The 26,437-nt window shown below is 37.5% G+C and overlaps 1 protein-coding gene across 1 annotated transcript in view; it reads left to right on the forward strand.

Moving 5' to 3' along the window:
- The window catches only part of LOC124372821 (ATP-binding cassette sub-family C member 5-like), a gene marked incomplete at its 3' end in the record, with an annotated part of 48,481 nt that overhangs the window by 12,624 nt on the left and 9,420 nt on the right, over positions 1-26,437 (forward strand). Inside the window, exons 2-7 of the mRNA XM_046831226.1 lie at positions 13,667-13,779; positions 13,890-13,930; positions 13,983-14,093; positions 18,040-18,222; positions 18,836-18,965; positions 22,867-23,020. Coding sequence (XP_046687182.1) covers positions 13,667-13,779; positions 13,890-13,930; positions 13,983-14,093; positions 18,040-18,222; positions 18,836-18,965; positions 22,867-23,020 — 732 coding nt within the window. The remainder of the gene's footprint in view (positions 1-13,666; positions 13,780-13,889; positions 13,931-13,982; positions 14,094-18,039; positions 18,223-18,835; positions 18,966-22,866; positions 23,021-26,437) is intronic.

Here is a 26,437-nt window from a genome sequence, read left to right on the forward strand (position 1 = left end):
TGATTATTAGAGGATTGGTAAACTCCTCACGTGTTCTAAGCGCGTGATTCAGACTCAGAGCCCATACATACTTGCCGTAAAATGCGTACAATCTATTTTTTACAATCAAAAATGCATTGATTCTATGTCTCAATGTACAAATGTCCAACTCTGTAGGTATTGTAGGGGACGTAGAGGTTGACGTGGGTGTGGTGGTACTGGTAGTAGTGGTAGTCCGTGCTCGAGGTTGTTGTAGATGTTGTAGTAGTAGTGGTGGACGTGTATGGAGGAACAGGTGGTCCGTAAATATACTGTATTGCCATTTGATCATCTCTGTCTAAATCAAATTGGTAAAGATTTGAAATACCATGTGGTACAAAATAAAAAGGGATACATTATAGACGACGAAAGTGATGAATGTTGCAAACCTAGAGCGTGTCCAATTTCGTGTACTAGAACCAAAAAGAATGAACTTTTTCCAGGTGCAGGTAGATTCATTGTATAATCCCAATCTTCTTCACCGTCCATATGAACATCTGTCTGGTTCATCCCCAATATAGGGAGAAAGGCGTGACCCATTAAGCCACCCCTACCATCAAACTCTCTACTGCAATTTTTCCGTAGATAATACGAAAGATGTTTCCTGGGAGCGATACTTAAAATGATTGTGGGGTTTATAGGGTTCCGCCGGAAGGTCAGGTTGGAATGTCTTGAGAATAGGGCGAATGCAGTCCGACATAGTTGGTCATACTGATAATTACTACCGTACATAAACCAGGTAATATCGTTTTTCCGCCATCCGTAGTTTGGGTTTGCAGTGAAAGACGCTATTAATTCGTCCGAATTGCCGCATCTGGGCTGGTTCATTAAGTTAGTCGTCTCCTCATTTACATATCCGGTCACATTCAAGCCGAACGTCTCTTGAAACCTAATGACCGCCTGTGTAATGTCTGTGGATAGCTCTGAGGTATTAGTATCGAGATAGCCGTATCTCTCCAAGTACAACAAAGTTTTTATTAGCAGCTATCAGAGGAGCTACACATAGAATAAATACCAAGAAACCTCATCTCGCCAGGTTCCAAAGTAAACTGGCGGTAAAAATGTCAGCTGCTCACATATAAATAAAACCATCACGGTTTCGATCTCACCCTGCTCACCGGGTCTTTAAAGTATGGGTCGACAATGTTGAACCTAATCCACTCGTCTTTATCGGTTAGGTGTATAGCGTCTAGCGTCGGAGCCAGTAGTTTGTACATACCGTAAAAGACTTCGCTCACCACTCTCACCAGATAATTAACAGACACAGCGTCACTCATGTCGACAGGGTCGCCCACAAGTTTCAATCTTTTATTCCTACAATTCCACGTGTCACCGTCGAGTATCGGAGTGTTCACTTTAAGGTATCCTCTATTAACAGCATCTCCGTCATACAGCGGAGAAGCTACTTGACTTAATCGTTTTACGTCCAAATAACCATTTATCCTTATCGTATCCCGGTGTTCTTTCCTTCACATAATTTACAGTGCAAGCGTCGGGTACCTTCTTTAGGTTCGGCAACATTAGAAACTCTGTAATTATTAAAGATAACTGTTTCCGTCCGCAATACTTTTAGTAGCAGGCAATAGATTTTGACACTGAGAGAGTGTAACGGCATCGTTTGGTCCTTGACCATCGGCTACATTCACTAGTCTCCTCTTTTTTAGCGTCGATCGTGTCCTTGTCTATCGCCAGCGTTTTTTCATTCAGTTTCCTGTTCAAAGTCTGTAGGTTTACACTGTCGCCAGCGAGAAGAGGATCAGCCATCTGTCCGAGTCTTTTGTTATCACATTCCCAGACTTTACCATCACTACTTCTTTTTAGAGTGTTCGTTTTAAGATATTTTAGCGTCACTGCATCTGTATCCTCCGCGGGATCACCTATCATGCGCAACCTGTAGTTGTCCAAACCTGTAATATTTGCTGTTCGTGTCCTTATAGGGGTACCTCCCTAGGCAAGACGACGAAGAGTCAGAGCATCGGTCCAGAGTAGAGCATCACTATGTTGCTAATTCTGTTACCTTTAGCGTCCATCACATTTTTTCTTGGATACAAGCGAAACGGTCAGACACAGTCTTGAGGACTGCGCTATCCACATTATTTTTCAAGGTCTGCAGGTTTATAGCGTCTAGACTGTGCTGGGCGTCGGCCACGTTACATAACCGCTTGCCCTTGATATCGTAGTTTGCCGTCGACTGGTGAGACTGAATCCTTGGTCCAGGCGGACCTCTCTTACTTCCTTCACGGACCGTATGACCAAACTTGTCAACACTCATTGTGCAAAGTGATGAAGACTCCTCCTGTACATTGGCTCTTTATAAAATATCTTATCCCAGTCAATATAATGTGTTTTCATCAACATCTAAGACGCCGTGGAAGCGAGCTGGAGGTACGGTAGTGTGTATCTTATTGATCCAGTGAAATAGTTGAACTGCTAGACGTCTTATAACTTCTTCATTTGTATTTTGTAAGCTGTTTATTTGATTCTGCTGAATAAGCGCTTGATTCTGAAGGATTGCAATTTGAGAGTACAGTCTTCTTACATCTTTCTTTAGCTTTTTGTTTACAGTATTCGTAACTCTCTGAATGTCTTGCTTCTTCAGAGATTGTGGCCTCTGACCAAACTTATTGACGGTCATCTCATCAATGATCTGAATCTCGCGTTACCATCACCTGATATAGTCTTTGATTCTTTGAGTTCTTCGATAATGTTTATTATTTCGTTCCTATGTCCCGTGTTACCGGTCTCTGCTGAGGACACGAGGAGTCTGAGTCTGTCACACAGTTCGTTTGGGTCATCATAGTAGATAGGGTCTGGTGCTCCTACATCCTTATACCCGCTACCGGTCTTTGGGAAGAGTTGAGAAATAATGACTTTGTATTTCGTTGAAGCGTTACGGTTCACGTGATTTTTATAATTGTAACTTCTCTTTTGTGAGCAGACGACAGTGTCAATATATCCTTGTAAGCTCTCATATCGTTTTACGTTGTAACGTTTGTTCATCAGGCAGACGATTAAAAAGCAATTCATAAAGTCCCTGTGTAGGTCTGTAGGACCGTTCACCTACGAGTAATGCTACCGTCATCTCCAAATGATAACTTCTTTATCTCCTACCATTAGCGTATTGTTGTCGTAGCGTGGTCCGTACGTATGGTCGATCTTACTATGTTTACCTGACATATCCTTCATCATACTTGTCATGTACCTTATGGTTAGTGGATGGGAGAACGTGTTCTGTATCCATGCAGATGCTGAGAGTTGTCCTTCTTTCGTGCTGAGTATAATCACTGACGTCTGGTGACGACGGTCCTGCTTCAAGCACATCATCGTCCTGCAGGAACGCAGGTGTTTTGGGGGTTGACATAACGTCCGGAGTGAACTGTACGGCTGCCTCATCTTCATTTTCCTCTTCTTCTTCTTGCTTTGGTTCGGTTTTCGGTTCAGTTTTTACAGATCCTGTTGTTTTTCGTAACTCTGACAGGATGGGTTTGTACTGTTTTTCTAGAAATACGTCTGTGGCCAGAGTTCCTTCTCTGAAACTGTTTATACTTTTGCTTTATAGCTTTCCTCAAACGAGTTATACTGAGAGTAAGGTCCTTCTCCTTTGAAGCCATTGTTTAAACTGACAATGTGACTCGGTTTTAGTACTTTAATACTAACTACTTTATGGCAGTTCAACCTGTCTAAAGAAGAGGGCTCGTTTTTTATGCTTTCTTAGAAAGCGTACGACCTGCTTTAGTGACACCACGGTACCTAGCCCTCTTAGGTAAACTGTTCTCGGTATCTGTACAGGTCTATCAGGGTCCCTGAACACAAAGGTCCTTTTCCATCCGTCTCTCCACTGGGGTATCTCAGCTACAGTATACTTGTCACTCTCCACGTGCTTTTCCATATATATGTTTCAGATGCTCTATAGGTCCTGTTCACCCTACTGTGTATGTGAATCATGTAAGAGTTGAGTAACCAGAATTCACTTGGATTAGCTCCTGTAAAACTCCTCCAAGCCTCAAACTGTTTGGTATTTGTAATTGAGTAAGTCCCGTCACGCAGTGTTATTCCGAACTTATCGCAGTACATTGGTACGGTCGGTAAAGCCAATTTGAGAAATTCTGTCGTAAACAGACTTTGACAAAGATTGTTTACACCAGCAAAATCTTTCTTCCTTTGACCTCGCGGTAAACCGTCTGGGACGGGGCCGTAACCTACGTTGTAGCTAATGTCAATGTAGCACTTTGAAGCTAGAGCACGATTGTAGATCTTGACAGGGTTCCTGATTGGTATTGTTTCTCTCTGTAATTAGAATACAGCGAGCTGCATGCGGTATGTTACACCCGTACTGGAGCATCCTTATACAGGTCTGCGCAAAGTTTACACTACCATGAGCGTTTCTCAACGGTACGATTTGACCGAATTGATCGGGAAACGGTTCTGAATCTGGATAACATGTTCTGTGGATTTCTTACCGTACTATTTAGCATGTCCTCGTGGTACACCACGAGTTCGAGCGGTACCCCTTTGTTTTTGACTTCTTTTCACAAACTCTATCCATATATCGCGATTGTAGAACCGTTCGCTTGCTGAAATCATTAACAAGATTACGGGTGGTAGACTAGCACTGTACATCCCTACACGCTTATGTCTCCAGCACCTCCTATTGAAGAGAAAACCATGTGGTCCGCGTCTGCTACAGTAATTACCGCAAAACTTTTTCTTATCGGCATAGTACCAGGTTGCACAGGTTTGAATGGACTTTGTTGGATCTCCTGGATTTGATAAACCTCTGAGGTCATTGTAGTGGTATATCCCTTACCATCATAGATCTTGAATGAAACTAATCGATTCCGATACGATACCTGCCTTTAAATCAATGTCACAGTCCCTTGCATATGACCAGGAAGCCGTGTCTGTCTTTCCACGCCAGAGCACACATTTGTTTAAACTTTTCAAAGTCTATATCGGTATTGACGTGGTCACTGTATGCATGGTGAAGGTTTGTTTCGTCTTGTTTGAATAGTACGATAAAGTTGGCATTGTCTCTAACGAGCTGTTTGGGTATATGGCTGTAGGTCTGACCTAGGTAGAATGTGTCAATATTCTTGTGTCTACCCATGGTGGAAGTAGTTTCGTATATTGTTATGTTTTTCACAGGCTATGTCGTCGAATATCATTACTGAATTCTGTTTAGCCTCACTCGGGTGTATGACAGATGCATTTGTCATCATACGCGTGGTATCCGATCTCTTTCGGCATAATCTTGGATAGTAGCTTGGTACTTTGGTTGGTAGAGTGATTTTGAAAACACGTAAACATTTTTCAAATCTCAAACCGTTAGGATCTACCAATAGGTTAAACAGTACGTTCGTTTTACCGCAATTGGACGGTTCCAACAATTAATCCGCGAATCGTGTCAGGTAGCAGAGGACCGTTTTTATTTGTACGATTCATACCACCACCTACAAACTCGTCAAAGTTTCTCACTGGTAATTTTCACAGATTGACTAATCAGTCTCATTGTCGAAGATAAACTAAGTTGCACATTATTATGACATAGTATATTAAAGTAAACAGAGCTGAACTGGTAGCCCTCCTGGACGTTGGAGCGCACAGCTGCATCCGCTCCCACGCAGCGGCTGGTGCAGCTGCATCCGGTCCCACGACTGCAGTTGCAGTCACACTCAGTGTGTGGTGATGTCATGCTTGCTTCACCCCATGTGTCACTGTTTTTTATCGAACCCTTGCAATCTAACAAGTACTTTGTCTCCTTTCCGCCTCAACACTTTCTCAACTAGATATACATTACCAGTTTTGGACCTGAGGAGTTCTTGTTCATAAAACCCACCTTTCAATACTTCACCTTTAGAGTCTTGTAGAATGTACGTTACGGGGTTTTGTAGGTTTTTATTGCATATACTGTAAATACTTCATTTGTCCAGTTAGGCAGATAACCTTTTTTAAAAACTCCTTTGTATTTGCTAATCCTTACCTTATCGTTTAGCTTGGAATTTAGTGATTTTAATTTTTTGTTTTCTTTTTGTGGTTTTGTTTAAACGGACAAGGATTTGTTTTACGTGTTTCTGTTTAACGTCTTTTGGTTTCATAATACCGATTGTTTCTGTGGACATTATTATTGTACTCCTTGACTATTATCAGATAGAATACTGAACCATTCGTAACTTCCACGTGTCGTGAATTTTTCTATACATTTTCTCTTTTAATGTTCTGTTTAGACGCTCTACAATAGAGCTTTTTCAGATGTGAGTAGGTCGAGTAAAGGTTTATTTTATATTTGTCCATTAGCTTTTTGACGTGAGTGTTGTACCACTCCTTACCCTGATCAGTCTGAAGGTTTTTCATCTTGTGTTTAGACAGTATAGGTTCTAGTGCATGCGCGACTTCTGCACCGGTCTTGTTTTTTAAAGGAATGGCAAACGCAAGTTTACTAAAGCAGTTTATCATTGTCAATATATAACTTGTAACCTTTGTTCACCCTTGAATACGGGATCATCTCTACTAGGTCAGCCTGGTATAGATCATTGAGTCCCTTTCAGCGTAACCCTGGCGTCTGGGATAGTTTTTCCTAGCCGGTTTGTGCAGTTCTTTCGCTATAGCGTCCATTTTGTAAATGAAGAAAGAAATCTGTATACCGGTTATTTATAGCCGTCTAAGTGGTGTGGTTGTGGAACACCCACATCGAACACTCGCATGCTCGATGTCCCAGGTTAAACAGTATTTGATTTTTTAGGGCCAGTCCAGAGAAGTAACTGGTTGTCGCCCGGTGAATCAAATACTGTCCCATCCCTTGTTGCTTAGACAATGGAAATAATCGCAAATGCAAACGCCCGGTCGTATACTTAAAGAGTTGCCTGTTACACGATGCGCACTCCCATAAACTACGCATTGTGTAAAATGTATCTTTCGTGACGTAATGCGTTGTCGACACTTCTTCCCAAAACAGCTGAAACGGTCTCGAGCACACGTATGACAAAAGTCTGCGTAGTCTGCCTCCGGCGTAAACTTCTTTGTATCTGGCTACCATTTCAAAAGCAGTTTTCAAGATGTTTAGATTTAATTTCCCGACGGATGGATTCGGGGATCTGGTTATATCGTAAGAAGTCAATAACGGTGTTGGGCAATTTGCCGCAGACAAAGATCATAGAGGCTCTTTGGGTTCCACGCCATGATTGAGGAATGAAGTGCTCTCCCACCACCCACCACTGCCTCCCACGGTTACTCTCCCACCACCACCGACTCCCCCCACTGAGACCTCACACTTTGCACCAAATATAGGTGTTTACAGCAATATTTACAATTTTACAGTAATATCAACACTATATACATTTGTAATTTGTCATGGCTGAAACCGGTCCATCGCTATCTCCCACACATTCACACTTCACACTCGATCCCAAGGAATTTATGGGGTTTAGTCCACCTGAAGGATCACCATTCAAACCCCAAGGCCACGAACCTCTCGGCACATTCACGGCAAGAGTACATCTATGGGGTTTAGCCCGCCTCGTTGCCACACACATTCATACATGATCCCAAGGAATTATGGAAGTTTAGGCCACCTGAAGGATCGCAACCACTCTGTCCGGGACCTCAGAGCCCATACACACACACACTCAGGCTTTTGGGTCTGCGAGGGCCGGTAGCAAGCACAGCGACAGGAAAGTCAGTGGACGCTGTGTGGTAGTGGGGGGTACGCGGTTGCGAGGAGAGCGTTCAGTCTCGGTCAGTGATGGAGGAGAAGCAGCATCTACTCGAGCAATCGCGGGAGGAAGTTAAAAGAGGGATGAGGGGGAAAAGCATTGACCTACGAAGGTTATTGTTTGTGGTGTCTGTGTTTAGAAGAGTGAAGGAGGCTGTATTTACACACCTACTGTAAGTATACTATATAATACTAATATTTTAGAAACTTTACTATAGCCATACGGTAGTGTCTCATACTCTCCTTCCCGCTTACGCTTAGGACCAGTAATTTTAAATAGTTTAGTCTCTTCTACGGTAACTATGTTTTTGTCTTTTGTCCGTCTAATACGGTTTTCTGTTATTTCTAGAGTTGGATCCGTTTTCACTAAGCACCATTTCTTTTAATTTTTCAAAATTTAGACGTTTACTAGTTTTTTAAATTTAGAGTGAGACCTTTTATTTTACAGAACTTCAACTAAACGAATTTTTATTTGTGGACCACACTAAGTAGGCATAGGTTTTAGGACCACCAGAAACGAATTCTACAATGTATGACCCGGGACCGTAGTCGACCAACTCATCGGTTCATCTCCCCGAGGTAGTCACCGGTAGGAACTTTATACATGCCGTTTTTATGTATGTACAGTACACTGTCTGTGTCATAGTAAAGGACTTGAGATTGTAGCTGTTCCAAGTGTTTCATACAGTTTTAACCTCGCGTGAGATGTGGTAAAAGCGGCCAAGACGACGTTGACGGTTCTGAGGGAACTCGCTAACCTCTTCTATGTTTTGCCAATTTACGAGGAGAACCTCTTCGTTAATTTCTTGAACCGTATTTACTTGTGTCCCGGGACTGGTTAGTAGTTTGAAAAAATGTGTCGGGTGATCGTATTATCGATGTCTTTGTCTGGTTCTCTCTCTGTCCGAATTTTTCCCCAAAACGAATTTAGCATTAATTTCGCGAGGGAGCGAAGACCCGCGTTCTTTTCAATTTTTGTTTGGTCAAGTCTGATACCTTCATGTTCAAAATATTTTTTAATGTACGTTTCTTTGTCCTGATCAGTGAGACACCAGGAAGGGTAGCCCGATGCCTCCTGTTTAATTTTTAGAAATTTATTTACAAAGTCTGTGAAGAGTCCGCCATCCTCATAGGTCACTACCTCGTATTCCCATAATTCGTACATTTCTAAAATGGTATAGCCTTTTTCTACAGCTTTTCTAATTTCCTGCATCGTCCATGTCCCTGTCAATGCTCTCTCTTCCGTGGTGTGGGCACAGTCCACCCGAGTACATGTCCTCCCCACACGTCCTACATAAAAACAAACATTAATTTATCGTTCATGCGTGTAGGGAGAACCGGGTGGTACAACTTTAGCGGGGGCAGGACTTTACATTTAAGAAGACCTTCAGCCTGCATGCCTCGCCCCCTACATTCTCTGTCACCCACATAGATTTTAGGATGAGATTTTACATACATTTTAAATTTATTAACAAAAGGATAGAGAGAGCATACGTCCACATACTGTATAGACTCCCCCTCTGCACACTTGTGGTATGTTCTTGCGTTGCCTGTTCTAACCACCAAAGAAGGCGTCTCTTGGATTAAGTGGGAGCGTGTTTAGAATTGGTAATGAATTTAGGTATGCCAATCTAGGATCTTTTTTCATTTTCTTAAATTCACACTCCCACATCTCGATAACTTCGTATCCGGAATTTTGGAGTTTAGCTATTTTGGATTTTGGTCCTTTCGTACCTCAGATGCAAAGAGTCTGAGGGATCGTCGGGTAAGGGCACTTCCCTCTCGTACTTGTAACATTTAGGGCACCCGTGGAAATAACAACCCTGAAATTCATACACGCGTTCACCGTCAAAACCGTCTACTTTCATACCGGCAATTTTGACTTCTCTTTCCCGCCCTGCATGCTGGATTCGGATGCCACGCTGATCCTCCTCCCAAGTCAGCCACTGCAAAGCGATGGGGGATTGCATGTCAACAAGTCTGTATCCATTGTTAGGGACCAGGCCAATAGTATTGGGTTTTAAGAACTTACGTCTAAACACCAAGTTACAGGCGCTGGCTATGGTGACGGCTTCCATGAACGGGTCTACGTTACATTCTTCGAGAAACATTGCTCTGAATTTTATACACGCCTGCGCCAATATGTCTACATCTGAAATACAATACTCAATAAGTTCTTTTTGGAAATCAAACACTACGTTTTTGTTGACCTGGTCATTATGCCAATTTTCAAAATCTGTATAACTTTTTTCGAACATCGATTCAGGGCAGTAGTATTCCTTGGGTGGGATGGGGCCTACATAGTTTTGGTTTGCCAGAGTGTTAAACAAGTGAGGGAAGTAACCCTTCTTCTTCTCTGGGGGTAGATCAAAGGCTTTGTTGAGTGCTGAGAGGGCCATGGGGAAATAGTTCAGTGAGTCGATAAATCTCACGTTGTCCAATTCCATGAGAATTACTTTGGTGCCACGCATAATTAGCTCTGGAGTGAATTTTGTCTGTTCCAGTACGTACTTTAAGATGAACTGAAAATCAAAGCCCTGGCCGTTATGAGCCATTACACAAAACGTTTTTGAATTTTTTTCTAACATCCATCACATAATCCATGAATTTAACTACAGGATCTTGTCTAAAGACTCGAGTACGGGTATTACAATGTTCACAATTTCCACCACCGATACATTTGAAACAGAATTGTTGCGAGACACATAGATTTACTTTATGAACCCTTTTATCGTCAATGTACTCGTCCTGTCTTGTTTCCAGATCGAAAAAGATGAACAGAAAGTCTTCGGTTTTGGGCTTGCCTGTGTCGACTCGCATGTAGCACTGGTGGTTTGGGGCCTTGAAATCATTACAGATTTTACAAAACACTTCCCCGCACACGTGTTTCGATTTACGGCTGTTTCAGAAATACGAGTCTTTGACATTGTTTGCATTTATTAACAGATTTACACCGTTCACCCTGGTGAGCCGCGAAACATATTTGATTTTTTTAGAGTTATGTTACAATTTGGGCAAACTATTCCTCCATGCTCCTCTTTACAGGGCGGAGAGACTGTCTGACACGCAGGACAGATGTTTGAGCATCTGTGTTCAGCTTTGTGGTCGTAAGGGACATGGCATGCTTCGCAGAAAAAAATGGCACGCAAAAGCTGCAGTGAGGGATGTGATCACATTATAATGACCGTTTATGATACAGTAGGTTAATTTTGTACAAAGCACTTTCATTATTACCGTTAAAATACACGTCCCTACCCCTTACTGTTATAGTTGTAAACTGTAATATTATATTTTTTGAGGTGATCTTGAAATTTTGAAAGTTCGGGGACCCCCGCTCCCTGTTCAGAAATTTGGACCCCGACTTTAGTCATCAGTTTTTGGGCTCTAAGAGTTTTGTCGCTTACCCTTGTCTTCACGTATAGCCTTAAGTTGAGGATCTTTTTTGGCGTAGGCTTTTGCTACCACTATAGCTCGGGGCAGACACAGATTGTCCACATTTTCTATCGATACAATACCTGTTCGTGCTTTACATTCTTCGTGAAAATTATTGTACAAGCCAGGTCTTCTGAGGCCACCACTGCCTACAGGGAGATTGACACGCGTACATTCGACTTTGAACGTATCGGTAGACTTTACAGAGTCCGCGTTACTTTGAATTATCCCCCCGAAAATTTCGAAAAGGACATCGTCTTTGACCTGATCAGCTGGTCGAAATGCCACGTAGCCCGGATCTTTACTTTTTAAATTTAGACTATGAAGTGTAAATCCGAGGTAGTCCGAATCAGTGCAATTTGCTTTCATTTCATTTACAATTTTAGAAAATCCCGTCCTTAGCCAATCGATTTCATTAATGTTTTCAGGGACGGGGTTTGAATTTAAAGGTGGTCTTAGTACCATATACCCTGAATTTTCTCACGTAGGTCTCGTTTCTTCCTAGAATTTTTACAGGATCCAACTCCATATCCATATATACAGGTTCAGAATCTACTTCAATATTTTCGTAAGACATGTTTACAATATGGTATTATAGAAACGATATTACGTTAGAAAAGCAACTAAATGATTAAAAAGCTTAACTGCTACTAGTAACGATAATTTCTATTTAGATTAAGAAAAATAATTACAAGAATAGTATTAACGGTAATTAAAATGAATATTAGTAAAAAATATTTTAACGTATTAGATTGAATTATTTTACTCCAGTAATATCAAAAGATCGTAATTGTTTAAATAATTGTGTAAAACTCAGAGCGACACACGTCCTATCTCCCTGACCTCCCGCACGGATCTGACGGGAGAGAGAGGAAGGAGTGCCGGCCTCTCAGGTTCCACCAATCAGAGCGCTTAGATACTATTTACATCCAATCAAGGACGCGCTTATTCCAGCCAGTGGGGAAGCGCGAGATTTTCTTGTTCATAGCTGGCTAACTCAGGTCTATTTATGTTACAGACTTCCTCTGATGACGTCACCACCACATATTGCTATCTGTGTGGCGGGAGTGAAGAGTGCCAATGTGAATAGTTGTTTGGAAATAGTATAATAAATTAGTTTTTACCCAAAAATGTTTTATTTTAAACTCCTGGAACCCCTATGCTCAGCTCTATATCATCACACAATAAGGTACGATTTCGTCTTTATTTCTCTTGTTTAGTTTTACCTTCCCGCCAATTTCACAATTGAGGTTATGTTCCCCTGTTCCCGCCAATTTCACAATTGAGGTTATGTTCTACTGTTCCCGCCAACTGGGCGCAGCCATCTAAGAAAGTGAGGTTTAGGTTACCCTGTTCCCGCCAATTCATCATGGGCGCAGCCATATTGAATACGCGGGAAACCAAGAAAGTGAGGTTAGGTTACCCTGTTCCCGCCAATTTTTCCCGCCCTCGCCGCCATATTGGAATTCCCTCCGTCCCTCGTTTCTCCCTCACCGGACCCAACAAATCACCGATTTTACCGAAAAACAACGATTTTGACACCCCAAATCACCGATTTTACCGAAAAACACGATAATTTCGACAGAATTTGGAACATTTTCATAGGATAAGAGTGTGAGCAGGGAATTTCTCCCGCACATGAAGGGATTTCTCCAGCAAATGAGGGAATTTCTCCCTCCCATAAGAGCCCATGTTAGCGCTCGATCCGCGGGAGGTCTACTTTCAATAATAAAGATTCTACATAGGTTAGAATGATGATGTGCACAATAACAAAATAATGCCTGAACATTATAGGAATTTCAACAGCCAGATCCAGGATTATTAGAGAACTTTGTTTGCTGAAAATTAATAAAGCTGATGTATTGTTTTAGGACCTAATTATTTAAAAGTGTTTTCAATGGTATTAATTGAGCTTACTAAATACAATATTATTGTAATGGCGACAGGTATTAAAAATAGTCTGCTCTCTCATCTTTTTCTGTGGAAACCAGTACTACTGATGTTTTATCGTGATTATTTATTTATTTTTTATCACTGATAATGTATTATCTTTATTTTTATCACTACATATAGTGTTTGTTCATTAAAGAGTAGCAGAGAGAATAAAAGAAGTTTGAACTAGAGAGAGTTTTTCCGTATCAGTGTTATTTGGCAAATACTGGAAGCTTCAAATTGAATTCCCCCTCGCCCTCAGCGGTAGATATAGTGCCCAGTGGAAACATCCTGTATGTGTTTCAGCTTAATGTCTTCATGTCAAAAAGAAAAAGAATGATCCAAATTGCTGAAGATAAGCGAGCTCTTCCTATCTTATCAAAACTATCTCGTTAAAAATTCTCTATTTAGGTGAATCTTGCTGATTTCCTATCAGTTATCATATTCTATATTTCTAACCAGGTGCTGTTTGAAACCTATAATTATAGTATTATATGTTTTCTAATGAATTTAATTAGTTTATATTTCCCGTTTCACAGAATAATGAAACTAGTTGTACTGTGATGAATTGTTTAGTGACTCAGGAGTCTCGGGAATGAATGGGAAATGTGTGTCGGTGGAGAAGCTTGCCACCAACGGCACCCCAAAGAAAGCGAAGACTGTTCAGAACGGAAACCACGATATCCAAGGTTAGATATTTTTCCTTTTTTTTGTCAAATCTTGTTGTTAATTTTTTGTTTTCCTTAATGCTTCAAAACTTTGCCAACAGTGTGTTTCTAAGTTGAATGCTATATTCCAGCACAAATGATTGGTGGAAAACATCTAACGCAGGCAGAACGCGTAGAGCGTGGTTCGCTTCACTCGGAGACCTACATCAACTATATCCGGGCAGCTGGAGGCTTCTGCGTGGTCTTCTGTGTGGTGGCCATCATCATTTCTCAATGTGGGAACAACAGCATTCAGCTCTTGGTGGCTGGCCACGTGGATCAAGGCTGGTGTCGGGGTCAGTGAGTCTTGTGCAAACTATGTGTATCTAGTGTTATTAACCCTGGAACTGGCCATCATTTTTCCCAAAATGGCAGGCACATTTTGGTGATTTTGTAAGGGTTTTGTGTTTTAATCACTGCTCATCTATTTTTTAAGATAGAAACATTTTAAAAGCATCAATGTCTTTAGAAATAAATGTAGTTTCCCAAAAAAATATTAAATATTGAATCATGTCAATGTATTTTTATTTTTTTTACTGATTAACATAAAAAATATTAGTAAAGAATAAATGTTTCTCAAATGTATAGCACCCTCTCAGGTAATATGAAATTTTTTACAATAATTCTAAAATATACAAAAGTTTGCTTATATATCTGAATTACAAATTACAAAAAAATATTTTGGTAAAAGAAGTTTATTTGTACTTTTGAATAGTATATCTATAAAAACTAAAAAATCTGAAAAAAGTTTGTATAGCACTATTATGTATACCATTGTGACATTTTGGAATCTATTGGATGAACAAATATTTTTTTCTAAAGAGATATATATATATGTAGAAGAGAAAAATATGATATTTACAGAAGTTTACATTGTATAAGATATTTTTATATAGCAACAAACTTTTTTTATAATTTTTACAAAAGTCAAAATTGTGAAATACATGCCTAACATTTTTAGCTAACAATTTTCTTTTCATCCAAAAAATTATTTATATAGATAGTATATTTATTGAAGTTTACAAAAATGTACAACAATGTATTTTTATCTCTATTATTTTTTTGTTAAAAAAAAAACAAGCGATGGTCATAGAAATAAAACGCTAGCTAATACCTTCAGAAAAAGTAAAAAAGAATTACTGTCTAAAATACATGAATATGCTTTTATAATAAATATATGTAGAAGAGAAAAATATGATATTTACAGAAGTTTACATTGTATAAGATATTTTTATATGGCAACAAACTTTTTTTATAATTTTTACAAAAGTCAAAATTATGAAATAAATGCCTAACATTTTTAGCTAACAATTTTCTTTTCATTCACAAATTATTTATATAGATAGTATATTTATTGAAGTTTACAAAAATGTACAACAATGTATTTTTATCTCTATTGTTTTTTTGTTAAAAAAATTAATCAAGCGATGGTCATAGAAATAAAACGCTAATACCTTCAGAAAAAGTAAAAACAAAATACTGTCTAAAATACATGAATATAGTTTTATAATAAATACATTATGTTTAAATTAACACTCATTATGAAATAACCACAAATTGTCTACAAAATAATAAAAACATTGAACCTGAAGCGTATAACATGCTTACTTTCAGTTTCACAAAAATCTAACCTATTCACTAAAACTTAACCTCTAAATTTTTCACTTCACTAATTAAAAAAAAACAATAAACAAACTTTTAATTTATACACACTAAATAACGAAAAGTCTACAATATCCAAATAAATAGCAAGCAATACACTAATACCGGCAATTGCGTAATAACAACAGAGAAATCAACATGGCAACCAAGCGATGCGTTTGTTCTTATCTACTGGCTGAGTCGGTGATTGTGCAACAGAACAAAAATAAAATACTAGTTCATAGTCTTCGTTGACGATACTGTTGCTTAGAGCAATTCCTCTTCTTTGTTTTGATATGATTTTCACTATTTCCAGGCAACGATAAAGTAACAAAAAATAATAAAATTTAATGAAGCTATTTTCGACGCATTAGGCATTTTGGAATTTTAGAAAACACGAGCTTTTCAAACGCTTATTTTATAAACATTTATTTTCCTACTGGCTATTGAAAAGATGTTTCTGAAAGCCAAGAATACACTGTTTTCAATGACGACATTTACGATCGTGTAAAAACGTAAACTCACGATAGGGAATTTTGACAAACATGCGGTAATTTTAGCGTGTTCGGAAATTACGCAAACAAATGGCAATCGGAAATGTCAACATCCAAGTTTAGAATTTTATAATGAAAGATTTAACGTAACTTTAGAACGTTTTATGATATAATATGAAACCTTGGATCTTTATCTTTAGATTTACATATGTTTTACTTCAAACAAAGTAAAAATAGGCTTGCTGTGAGAGATCATATTACGACATAGTTAATGCGTCGAAAAATAGCTTAGTGCCATTTTGAAACTGTAGTTAATGCGTCGATAATCGCTTAAAGCCAGTTGCAGGGTTAATTAAACACTTTATATAAGGAGGTTTATGGTATGATAGAGGAATCCTTGGATTTGTGGAATAACAAAATTCTAAAAACAGTTGGTTTGGAGACCTTGGTCTAGGCCAGAAATGTTCATAAATTGAAAAGTCATTAGCAAGAAATCACTGATATTTTCCTATAAGTAACAGTTTTCTAACGCAGGAGAAGTAGGGGAAGTTCACAAAAATTGCACGTTATGCAACATTAGCAATTTTTACACACCATGAAAACTATTTCTCTGTAGATTAAACAGAGCAAAAAAGCCAGATTTAAATAAAAATGTTTTGAAGGCAGGAAGAGCAGGCTTACCTTAACCAAACTGGATGGATATTCCTCTTCGTCTTGATGTAGGAACATTAGAATACAAGTTGGTTATCCACTGGGCACATTGTGAACGAAAGAGAGAAATTAAATTTTTGTGTGCAGCGTTGTCAAATTGCAGAGGAAAGGAAGGTGCAAATCCACTGATGTTTATCCAAACTGAAATATCTGAGCCTTTGAGTATCATCTCAAAGTAGATATCCTGCAAAAGTAGATTCCATGATTTATAATGTTTATACAGTTCATGTTGCCAATTTATTAGCAAGTCTGCAATGGAGGGAGGATATTAAAAAATGCAATTTATATTAGGTTTAGGTTAGGTGACTTTTCAGGAATCAATTACTCATTGTTAGACTAACTCCTACCTCATATGTTTATATTGCTTTGTCTTATTGGGTAGGGCTTTTCCTACTTTTGTCGTAGTTGAGGGTTGGGGGTTTGTCTTTACCCTAATAAGTAAAATTGACTGATGATGCCAACTGTTGCTAAAAGAAAGGTTTAAACTGGATTATACAAAGTACATATCGATTGTATATTGAGTTTGGAGGTACAGGGTTTGATAATCGGCCGATGAACAAGTTCATCATAAGAATCAATCTCTAGAGTCCACATGCAATTAAATTAAGGTTTGGAAAAGTTATCAAAAGATCAATTATAAATAGTTATGTTACTCTGCACTGGTCTTCAAAATCAAAAGTGATAGTGATTTGTTAAAGAAATGAGTTCGTCTCCATCGAAATGATGACGTGTTCAACCACAGTTGAAGTCTTGATGCTTGAAAGAGAATAAAATCTGTGCTTACTAGTTTACCTATTAAAAGCTTTGAGTTGCGTTGCTCAAAGCCACTCGTATTAAAGTGATAAAACTTAAGGACATGCTGGACTGAAGTTCCCCAAGGAAATAGTCTTTTAATATTAATTGGTTCCAATAATAGACCAGAAAGTTGACACTTGTTAGTCGGATCACTGGTTGGTTATAACTGCACTGCACTATTTACGGTTCTACTATTAATTAAATTAGATGTGATTCCTATTTTTGTAAGTATTTTCAAAAATAAACAAATTGAAATGCTAGATATTCCGTGATTAGACATTAAATAACAAATTAAAATTTAGGAGGTTAAGTGGTATGACTAAATTATTGACAGAATATTCTTACTGTATAGTGAGGAGTTTTACATGCATTAAATTATAATTATATGGGGAGAGGAAAGAAACAAGTAAACTAAAATAAATGTGTGATTGTAATTTCATCTATTTTGCTTTTTTATGAAGGCATACGCAGGATCCGCCTTTTTCTTATTTAGTGCCAAATACAATATCATGGTATTGTATTTACTATTTAAAAAAGCTTTAATTATGAGGTAAATAATGTCATAAGTTATATTAATGTTTATGATTTGATGGTGTTTTAGAACAGTTCATTTGTGAAGAATGAGTCGATTGTCGTTGGCAACGAGACAGTGTACGAGAATGTGACAGTGTTGGGCACGAGTATGGCTGATAACCCTGATTTTGAGATGTACCGGACAGTGTACGCCCTCACCATCGTGGGTATCATTGCTACCAACCTCCTCAGGGGCTTTGTGTACGCCAGGGTACGCTATAGCTGTATTTTGTATAACCTTTTAGAAGTCAGGAATTGATCTATTATATTTAATTTATCACAATTGTACAAATTCACAGGTTAAGAAAGGATTTGCAGCACAAATAGAAATAGCTGACAAAAATTGTCAGATCTTGTTTTAAATCCCTTATTAAAACACATAATGAATGTTGTTGTTTTTTTAACCTGTTCCAATAGCTCACCATGGATAATTTGATTTAGTAACATTTAGTCATTTATAGAAGTTGTCTTGCTGTATGACATGGGCATTTTATCTAACCAATGCCAACTATTGGACTAACAAATGAGAGAAACTAAAAAAATTATTTGTCCGACACACTAGAACCAAACTGACAACTCTTCAGTCGTTGATCTAACATGCCTCCACTAACAGGCATTTTTATCCCAGATATCACCTATAATTTGTTCCTAAAACGGCTACTTTCACCAGTTGGTATGATTTTTTTGTCAATTGTATCTAATACTAAATTTATTCAAATTTGTTGACAAAACAATAGTAACAGTAATTAGAAATGTTACAATAAATAATTGCAGTGTACAAATAGTTATTTGTAAGGTGACAAGGTGCTTGTGATTGTTCACAGGTGTCACTGAATGCCTCCAAGAAACTGCATGTCCAGCTGTTTAACAAAGTAATCAGAACAACTATGCAGTTCTTTGAAACAACCCCTCTTGGCAGGATACAGAATTTGTTCTCTAAGGATATGGATGAAGGTAACAAAAATAATATAAGGGTGATATACAATAAACACTGTTTTTCTGAGTGCTATTCTGCATTGAATCCCTTAATTATTTGTTATTCAGTAAAGACTTTTTGTCATGAGTATTTATTAATTAGTGGCGTAAATAGAAAACTATTTCAGGGAGGGGGCCGACACACTGTTTTCATTTTGGGACAGAGAGGTTACAACTTGGTTTTCTTGATGATTTGGTTTTAACTTTAAGATATTTTATTTGAGGCATTGCACAATGAGTCATTCCGTTTAAAATATTGGAGTTGCCCTGTACCTTCATTACCATTTTGGGGAAGTAGGAAGTAACTATAAACTCCATAATGGTCCTCATCTGAGTGTGTTATTTCATATTCCCAAATGAGATTTAATAAATATCCACTATTAAGGTGGTGGGAGAGGGTAGGACTTTTAGGATACTCAATAGATTACCTTGTGTTACTATGGTTTTTGTACAGCTAAGAGTTAGAATGATGTAGTATTACATATTGTGCTGTTCAACCCCAATATTAAATATCCCACTATTAAGGTGGTGGGAGAGGGTAGGACTTTTAGGACACTCAATAGATTACCTTGTGTTACTATGGTTTTTGTACAGCTAAGAGTTAGAATGATGTAGTATTACATATTGTGCTGTTCAACCCCAATATTAAATATCCACTATTAAGGTGGTGGGAGAGGGTAGGACTTTTAGGACACTCAATAGATTACCTTGTGTTACTATGGTTTTTGTACAGCTAAGAGTTAGAATGATGTAGTATTACATATTGTGCTGTTTCAACCCCAATATTAAATATCCACTATTAAGGTGGTGGGAGAGGGTAGGACTTTTAGGATACTCAATAGATTACCTTGTGTTACTATGGTTTTTGTACAGCTAAGAGTTAGAATGATGTAGTATTACATATTGTGCTGTTCAACCCCAATATTAAATATCCACTATTAAGGTGGTGGGAGAGGGTAGGACTTTTAGGACACTCAATAGATTACCTTGTGTTACTATGGTTTTTGTACAGCTAAGAGTTAGAATGATGTAGTATTACATATTGTGCTGTTCAACCCCAATATTAAATATCCACTATTAAGGTGGTGGGAGAGGGTAGGACTTTTAGGACACTCAATAGATTACCTTGTGTTACTATGGTTTTTGTACAGCTAAGAGTTAGAATGATGTAGTATTACATATTGTGCTGTTCAACCCCAATATTAAATATCCACTATTAAGGTGGTGGGAGAGGGTAGGACTTTTAGGACACTCAATAGATTACCTTGTGTTACTATGGTTTTTGTACAGCTAAGAGTTAGAATGATGTAGTACTACATATTGTGCTGTTCAACCCCAATATTAAATATCCACTATTAAGGTGGTGGGAGAGGGTTAGGACTTTTAGGACACTCAATAGATTACCTTGTGTTACTATGGTTTTTGTACAGCTAAGAGTTAGAAATGAATGTAGTATTACATATTGTGCTGTTCAACCCCAATATTAAATATCCACTATTAAGGTGGTGGGAGAGGGTAGGACTTTTAGGACACTCAATAGATTACCTTGTGTTACTATGGTTTTTGTACAGCTAAGAGTTAGAATGATGTAGTATTACATATTGTGCTGTTCAACCCCAATATTAAATATCCACTATTAAGGTGGTGGGAGAGGGTAGGACTTTTAGGATACTCAATAGATTACCTTGTGTTACTATGGTTTTTGTACAGCTAAGAGTTAGAATGATGTAGTATTACATATTGTGCTGTTTCAACCCCAATATTAAATATCCACTATTAAGGTGGTGGGAGAGGGTAGGACTTTTAGGACACTCAATAGATTACCTTGTGTTACTATGGTTTTTGTACAGCTAAGAGTTAGAATGATGTAGTATTACATATTGTGCTGTTCAACCCCAATATTAAATATCCACTATTAAGGTGGTGGGAAAGGGTAGGACTTTTAGGACACTCAATAGATTACCTTGTGTTACTATGGTTTTTGTACAGCTAAGAGTTAGAATGATGTAGTATTACATATTGTGCTGTTCAACCCCAATATTAAATATCCACTATTAAGGTGGTGGGAGAGGGTAGGACTTTTAGGACACTCAATAGATTACCTTGTGTTACTATGGTTTTTGTACAGCTAAGAGTTAGAATGATGTAGTATTACATATTGTGCTGTTCAACCCCAATATTAAATATCCACTATTAAGGTGGTGGGAGAGGGTAGGACTTTTAGGACACTCAATAGATTACCTTGTGTTACTATGGTTTTTGTACAGCTAAGAGTTAGAATGATGTAGTATTACACATTGTGCTGTTCAACCCCAATATTAAATATCCACTATTAAGGTGGTGGGAAAGGGTAGGACTTTTAGGACACTCAATAGATTACCTTGTGTTACTATGGTTTTTGTACAGCTACTAAGAGTTTAGAATGATGTAGTATTACATATTGTGCTGTTCAACCCCAATATTAAATATCCACTATTAAGGTGGTGGGAGAGGGTAGGACTTTTAGGACACTCAATAGATTACCTTGTGTTACTATGGTTTTTGTACAGCTAAGAGTTAGAATGATGTAGTATTACATATTGTGCTGTTCAACCCCAATATTAAATATCCACTATTAAGGTGGTGGGAGAGGGTAGGACTTTTAGGACACTCAATAGATTACCTTGTGTTACTATGGTTTTTGTACAGCTAAGAGTTAGAATGATGTAGTATTACATATTGTGCTGTTCAACCCCAATATTAAATATCCACTATTAAGGTGGTGGGAGAGGGTAGGACTTTTAGGACACTCAATAGATTACCTTGTGTTACTATGGTTTTTGTACAGCTAAGAGTTAGAATGATGTAGTATTACATATTGTGCTGTTCAACCCCAATATTAAATATCCACTATTAAGGTGGTGGGAGAGGGTAGGACTTTTAGGACACTCAATAGATTACCTTGTGTTACTATGGTTTTTGTACAGCTAAGAGTTAGAATGATGTAGTATTACATATTGTGCTGTTCAACCCCAGAGTCCCAACGCTGTTTGAAATTGTGTTATTTATAACGCTTCATCTGTGGGCTACTCTCAGGTTAAATAACTAAGAGACAAATAGATTTTGAAAAAATGATTTAATCTTTCACAAAAACTAAAACTAACATGGAAAGAGATAATAAAAACCTATTTTACAGAATTTAACACACGAAAACCCACATTGCCTTGGAGCATCGTTCACATAAGTACTTGGTCATCCACCACTTATGAATTGGCAAAATCAATACATTTTCCTTGTTGAGCTTGTCGTTGCATTGATCGTTGCTTATGTTCTTGTAGATCAACTGGACCTATACAATGTAAGATGACTGTTTACTGACTGCCGCAATGGGTGGGCTAAAACTGGTATTGCAGGCAGTGCTCCAACCAGGGTTTGATGAGCACATTGGCAGTCCCTTGGCGAATTTTTACTTAGAAAGAGAGGTTTACCCCTTGGAAGTTTTGTTATGTCAATAAATGACAAAGGAATTTACAATCATGATGTTAGTCATTCCGTAGAACTCTTCGAACAACAGACAACATAAAGCAAAATATTAAACTGCATTCCTAACGCTTTGTCTTTAAAGCAACGCGGCCTATAGATAGAGTAGAAAGACTGAGCAAAGACACTGCACGACTGCAGATACTGGGAAAAGGGGTTGAAGCAAGTTCTATGTCTGTCTAGGGAAGAAGTGAAACGACTGTGTTGGGGCTCGAGGGTTTAAGAAATATAAAATCGTTACACAGTCAAAATGTCAGTTTCAGAATACAATTGCCTGACAGAATCTTTTTGCAATCATAATTTAGATGATTCCTGTTGTTTTTTGTTTTGGAAAACTATTATTTGATCAATTTGTTCATAGTGGATGCTCACCTACCGTTCACGCTGGAGTGTATGCTAGAGGATGGCTGTTCGCTTATATTCGCTATCCTCTTCATCTGCCTTGTCTTTCCTTGGTTCATCGTTCCTCTAGTGATCCTCTCCATTCTGTTCTTCACAGTCAGCAGAATATTCAGGTATGTTCCTTGGGTGGGTTCAATTGAATTTCTTCTTTGTCATGAGGAATAGAATACATAAGTTACGCCTATAACAGAGTTTGGAATGCTCAAGTACAATGGTTTCTTCTAATATTTGAAGTGAAGAATATTTATTTTTATGATGGCGAAATACTTTTACCGAAGTCCTTTTGTTATTTTGTGTTTTTTCAAACTTGTATTAATTTTATCACCATTTATAGTGTTAATAAATAACACGTTTCTGTGCAAAAAGAGCATGTATATGTTACCACAAATATACATAGTTAGTATTTGAACTATAACAAAGTTTTATAGAAATTATGATACAGTTTAAAATGTAATAGTGTTTTATGTTTTGACAGGTTTCCTTTTTTTGTAACGTTAAAAGGCATTTTTTAGTTCTTTTGTCAGTTGAGAGAGAAAGGGTGTTGTTTTGGGAGGGCTATTGAGTAACAATGGGATGCCCAAAGCACCGTCTTATGGCGGGGACAGACATACCCGCACAGCGCCTGACACATGAGTAGGCCGTGTGTCGGCTGTCATATGGTGAAAGAATTGCAGCATAGTTTTCAACCTGCAAGTTGACATGTCCGCACCGTCACCGATACGTGAAGTGTGAATTCTGACGGGCACGGTGCGGTCTAAGAGCGGCATGGATCATGGATATAGAGACATTTATTGAAGAAGTGAAGAAGAGGTTTTTATTCAAGAAGGAACACTGTTGAAATCCATGGTATCCCACAGGAAAAAAAAATGAAGACGTGGTGTCTGTTGTAAAGGAGGTGGGAAAAGCGTTTGGACTTCAATATATCCAATACAATGATTGATGCCTGCCATCGTCTGGGAAAAAGATCCGAGCCCAACAGTCCTCCGCCTGGAATAGTGCTGAAGTTTGTAAGCCGACTAGATAAAGAAAAGCTGCTAAGAAAAAGACGTGTCAAAAGTGACTTCTCGACGCGGCACATGAACATGGAAATGGACAAGCCGGTCTATATCAACGAGTCCCTGACACCGATGAAGAGGAAGCTCATGGCAGAGGCACGGAAGTTTAAGCGTGAGAACAATTATCAGATCGTTTGGGTGCGGGATGGAAGGATCTTTTTACGAAAAGAGGAGGCTTCTAAAGTTATTCATGTAACTTGCCAGGCTGACCTGCCAAAGGTAAATGTAAATAAATAGCTTATGTATGAAGGTTAAACTCAGTACCAGTATCTATTTCTTTTGTATGTTAATACATTAAGTGTTATTTTTTATTTTATTATTATATTATTTAGGTCACCTTTGCTACAAAATGAATAAAGTATACTAGTTATTTTGTATTCAGTATTAAGTAAATATAAACATAAAATCTTTAATTATGACTAATCAACATTCTGTAAAAATAATCCATCAAAACATAAGAAGCCTTCGTAAAAACTTTGATCTTTTTATACTTGAAATTGAACAGAGAAATACTTTTCCCGATATAATTATTTTATCTGAAATATGGATCAACAGTAAAGAAATAAATTTCTATGAAATACCAAATTATGTTTTTATATTCAAACTGTAATGATACCTACAGAGCTGGTGGCGTTATCATTTATGTTAAAAATTCAATAACTGTTATAAATTCAACAATAGTAGAAATGCAAACAGCTGACGCATTAAAAATATCATTAAAATTATGTAACTTTGACCTTTGTATTTTGGCTCTATATAGAATTATATTCATTATACAATAGATTCGTTTATTAAAGAGTTTACTAATATTTTAGATGGTTTTAAGAAGGAAAAAAGTTTTTTAGTTGTAGGCGACATTAACATAAATATTTTGGAAAATCATTATCTTGTAGATAATTATCAAAGGTTAATGGCAGTAAATGGTTTAGAAAGTCTTGTTAATGAACCTACAAGAATTACAGTAGATTTCAGCAACATGCATTGATCATGTCTATGCACGTTTATATGATAAGCGCTCGGTAACAATCGATGTCACAACAATACATGCTGGTATCACAGACCACTCTTTGGTATGCATTGCTCTTGGTGGGGTGGCGGAGGGGGAGACCCGGCCCCCTCCTCCGCCCCACCGGGATGGCCAGCGTATCAATTATGTGAATCTAAAGCAGCTGTTAGCCGCTGAGGATTGGTCTTGTGTTTACAATAAACTTGATCCGTCGTCAGCTTTTGATTCGTTTATTAAAACATTTAAAAATTCTATAAGTTGTAGCAAAGAATCCAATATTACAAAAAATAAATTCAAGAAACTAAAACCTTGGATTAATGATACAATCTGTTACAAGAATTGAAAGAAGGAATTCATTATTCAAAATTAGTCAAAAATCATCCTCAAAAACATTCAATTGAAAAATCATTATATACGTTTTAGAAATAAGCTACTAGAGGAAATTAGGATATTGAAAAATGTTTATTATAAAAATAAATTAGAAAGGTGTGAAGGCAATACTAAAAACACTTGGAAAAGTTTTGAATGACATTACAAACCAAAGAATAAAAAATAGCAAAACCATAGGCTTAGATGTAAATGGCAAACTTGAATATGATTCAGAGTATGTAGCAAATGAATTTAATCAGTATTTTCTTAATGTAGTAAGTGGATTAAAATTGTCCGATAATGTTCCATCTGATTTTTCTAAATTAAACGTAAGAAATTACTTTATAGATAAACACCAACAAAGAACTATATTTTTAGAAACTGTATGCAAGGAAGAAATCCTTGGTATAATTATTTCATTGAAAAATAATACTTCTCCAGGTATAGATGAAATTAGTTCATATATTATAAAAACTGTCGCACCAGAAATAGTCACTATTCTCTCATATTTGATCAATTTTAGTTTTCAAAAAGGAATTTTTCCAACACAATTAAAAAACAGCCGTTGTAATTCCTATATATAAAGGTGGACTAAGCAGTACGTGTAATAGCTATCGCCCAATTTCATTGCTTTCTTGTTTCTCAAAAATCTATGAAAACTCATGAAAAAGAAAATTGTTTAATTTTTTAAATAAGACAGATTTTTTTTAGTAAAAATCAATTTGGCTTCAGAGAAAATATGAATACCGAAAGTGCTCTATTTAATTTTACCAAAAATGTATACAATGGCCTAAATTCAAGTAAATGTATAAGTGGTTTATTCTTAGATATAAAAAAAGCATTCGACACTGTAGATCATATAATTTTATTAAAAAAACTTTATAGGTGTGGTATTCGAGGAATAGCTTATTCTTGGTTTGAAAGTTATTTACGGGATAGGTATCAGTGTGTCAGAATGCACTCCACATATAGTGAAATGGGTAAAATGTTATATGGCGTACCCCAAGGGTCAGTATTGGGAGCAATCCTTTTCATTATATATATAAATGATCTATGCGATGCCAGATTTCAAGGAACACTAACATCATTTGCTGATGATA

Source organism: Homalodisca vitripennis, unplaced genomic scaffold (genome assembly GCF_021130785.1).
Source record: "Homalodisca vitripennis isolate AUS2020 unplaced genomic scaffold, UT_GWSS_2.1 ScUCBcl_4125;HRSCAF=10110, whole genome shotgun sequence".
Lineage (NCBI taxonomy): Eukaryota > Metazoa > Arthropoda > Insecta > Hemiptera > Cicadellidae > Homalodisca > Homalodisca vitripennis.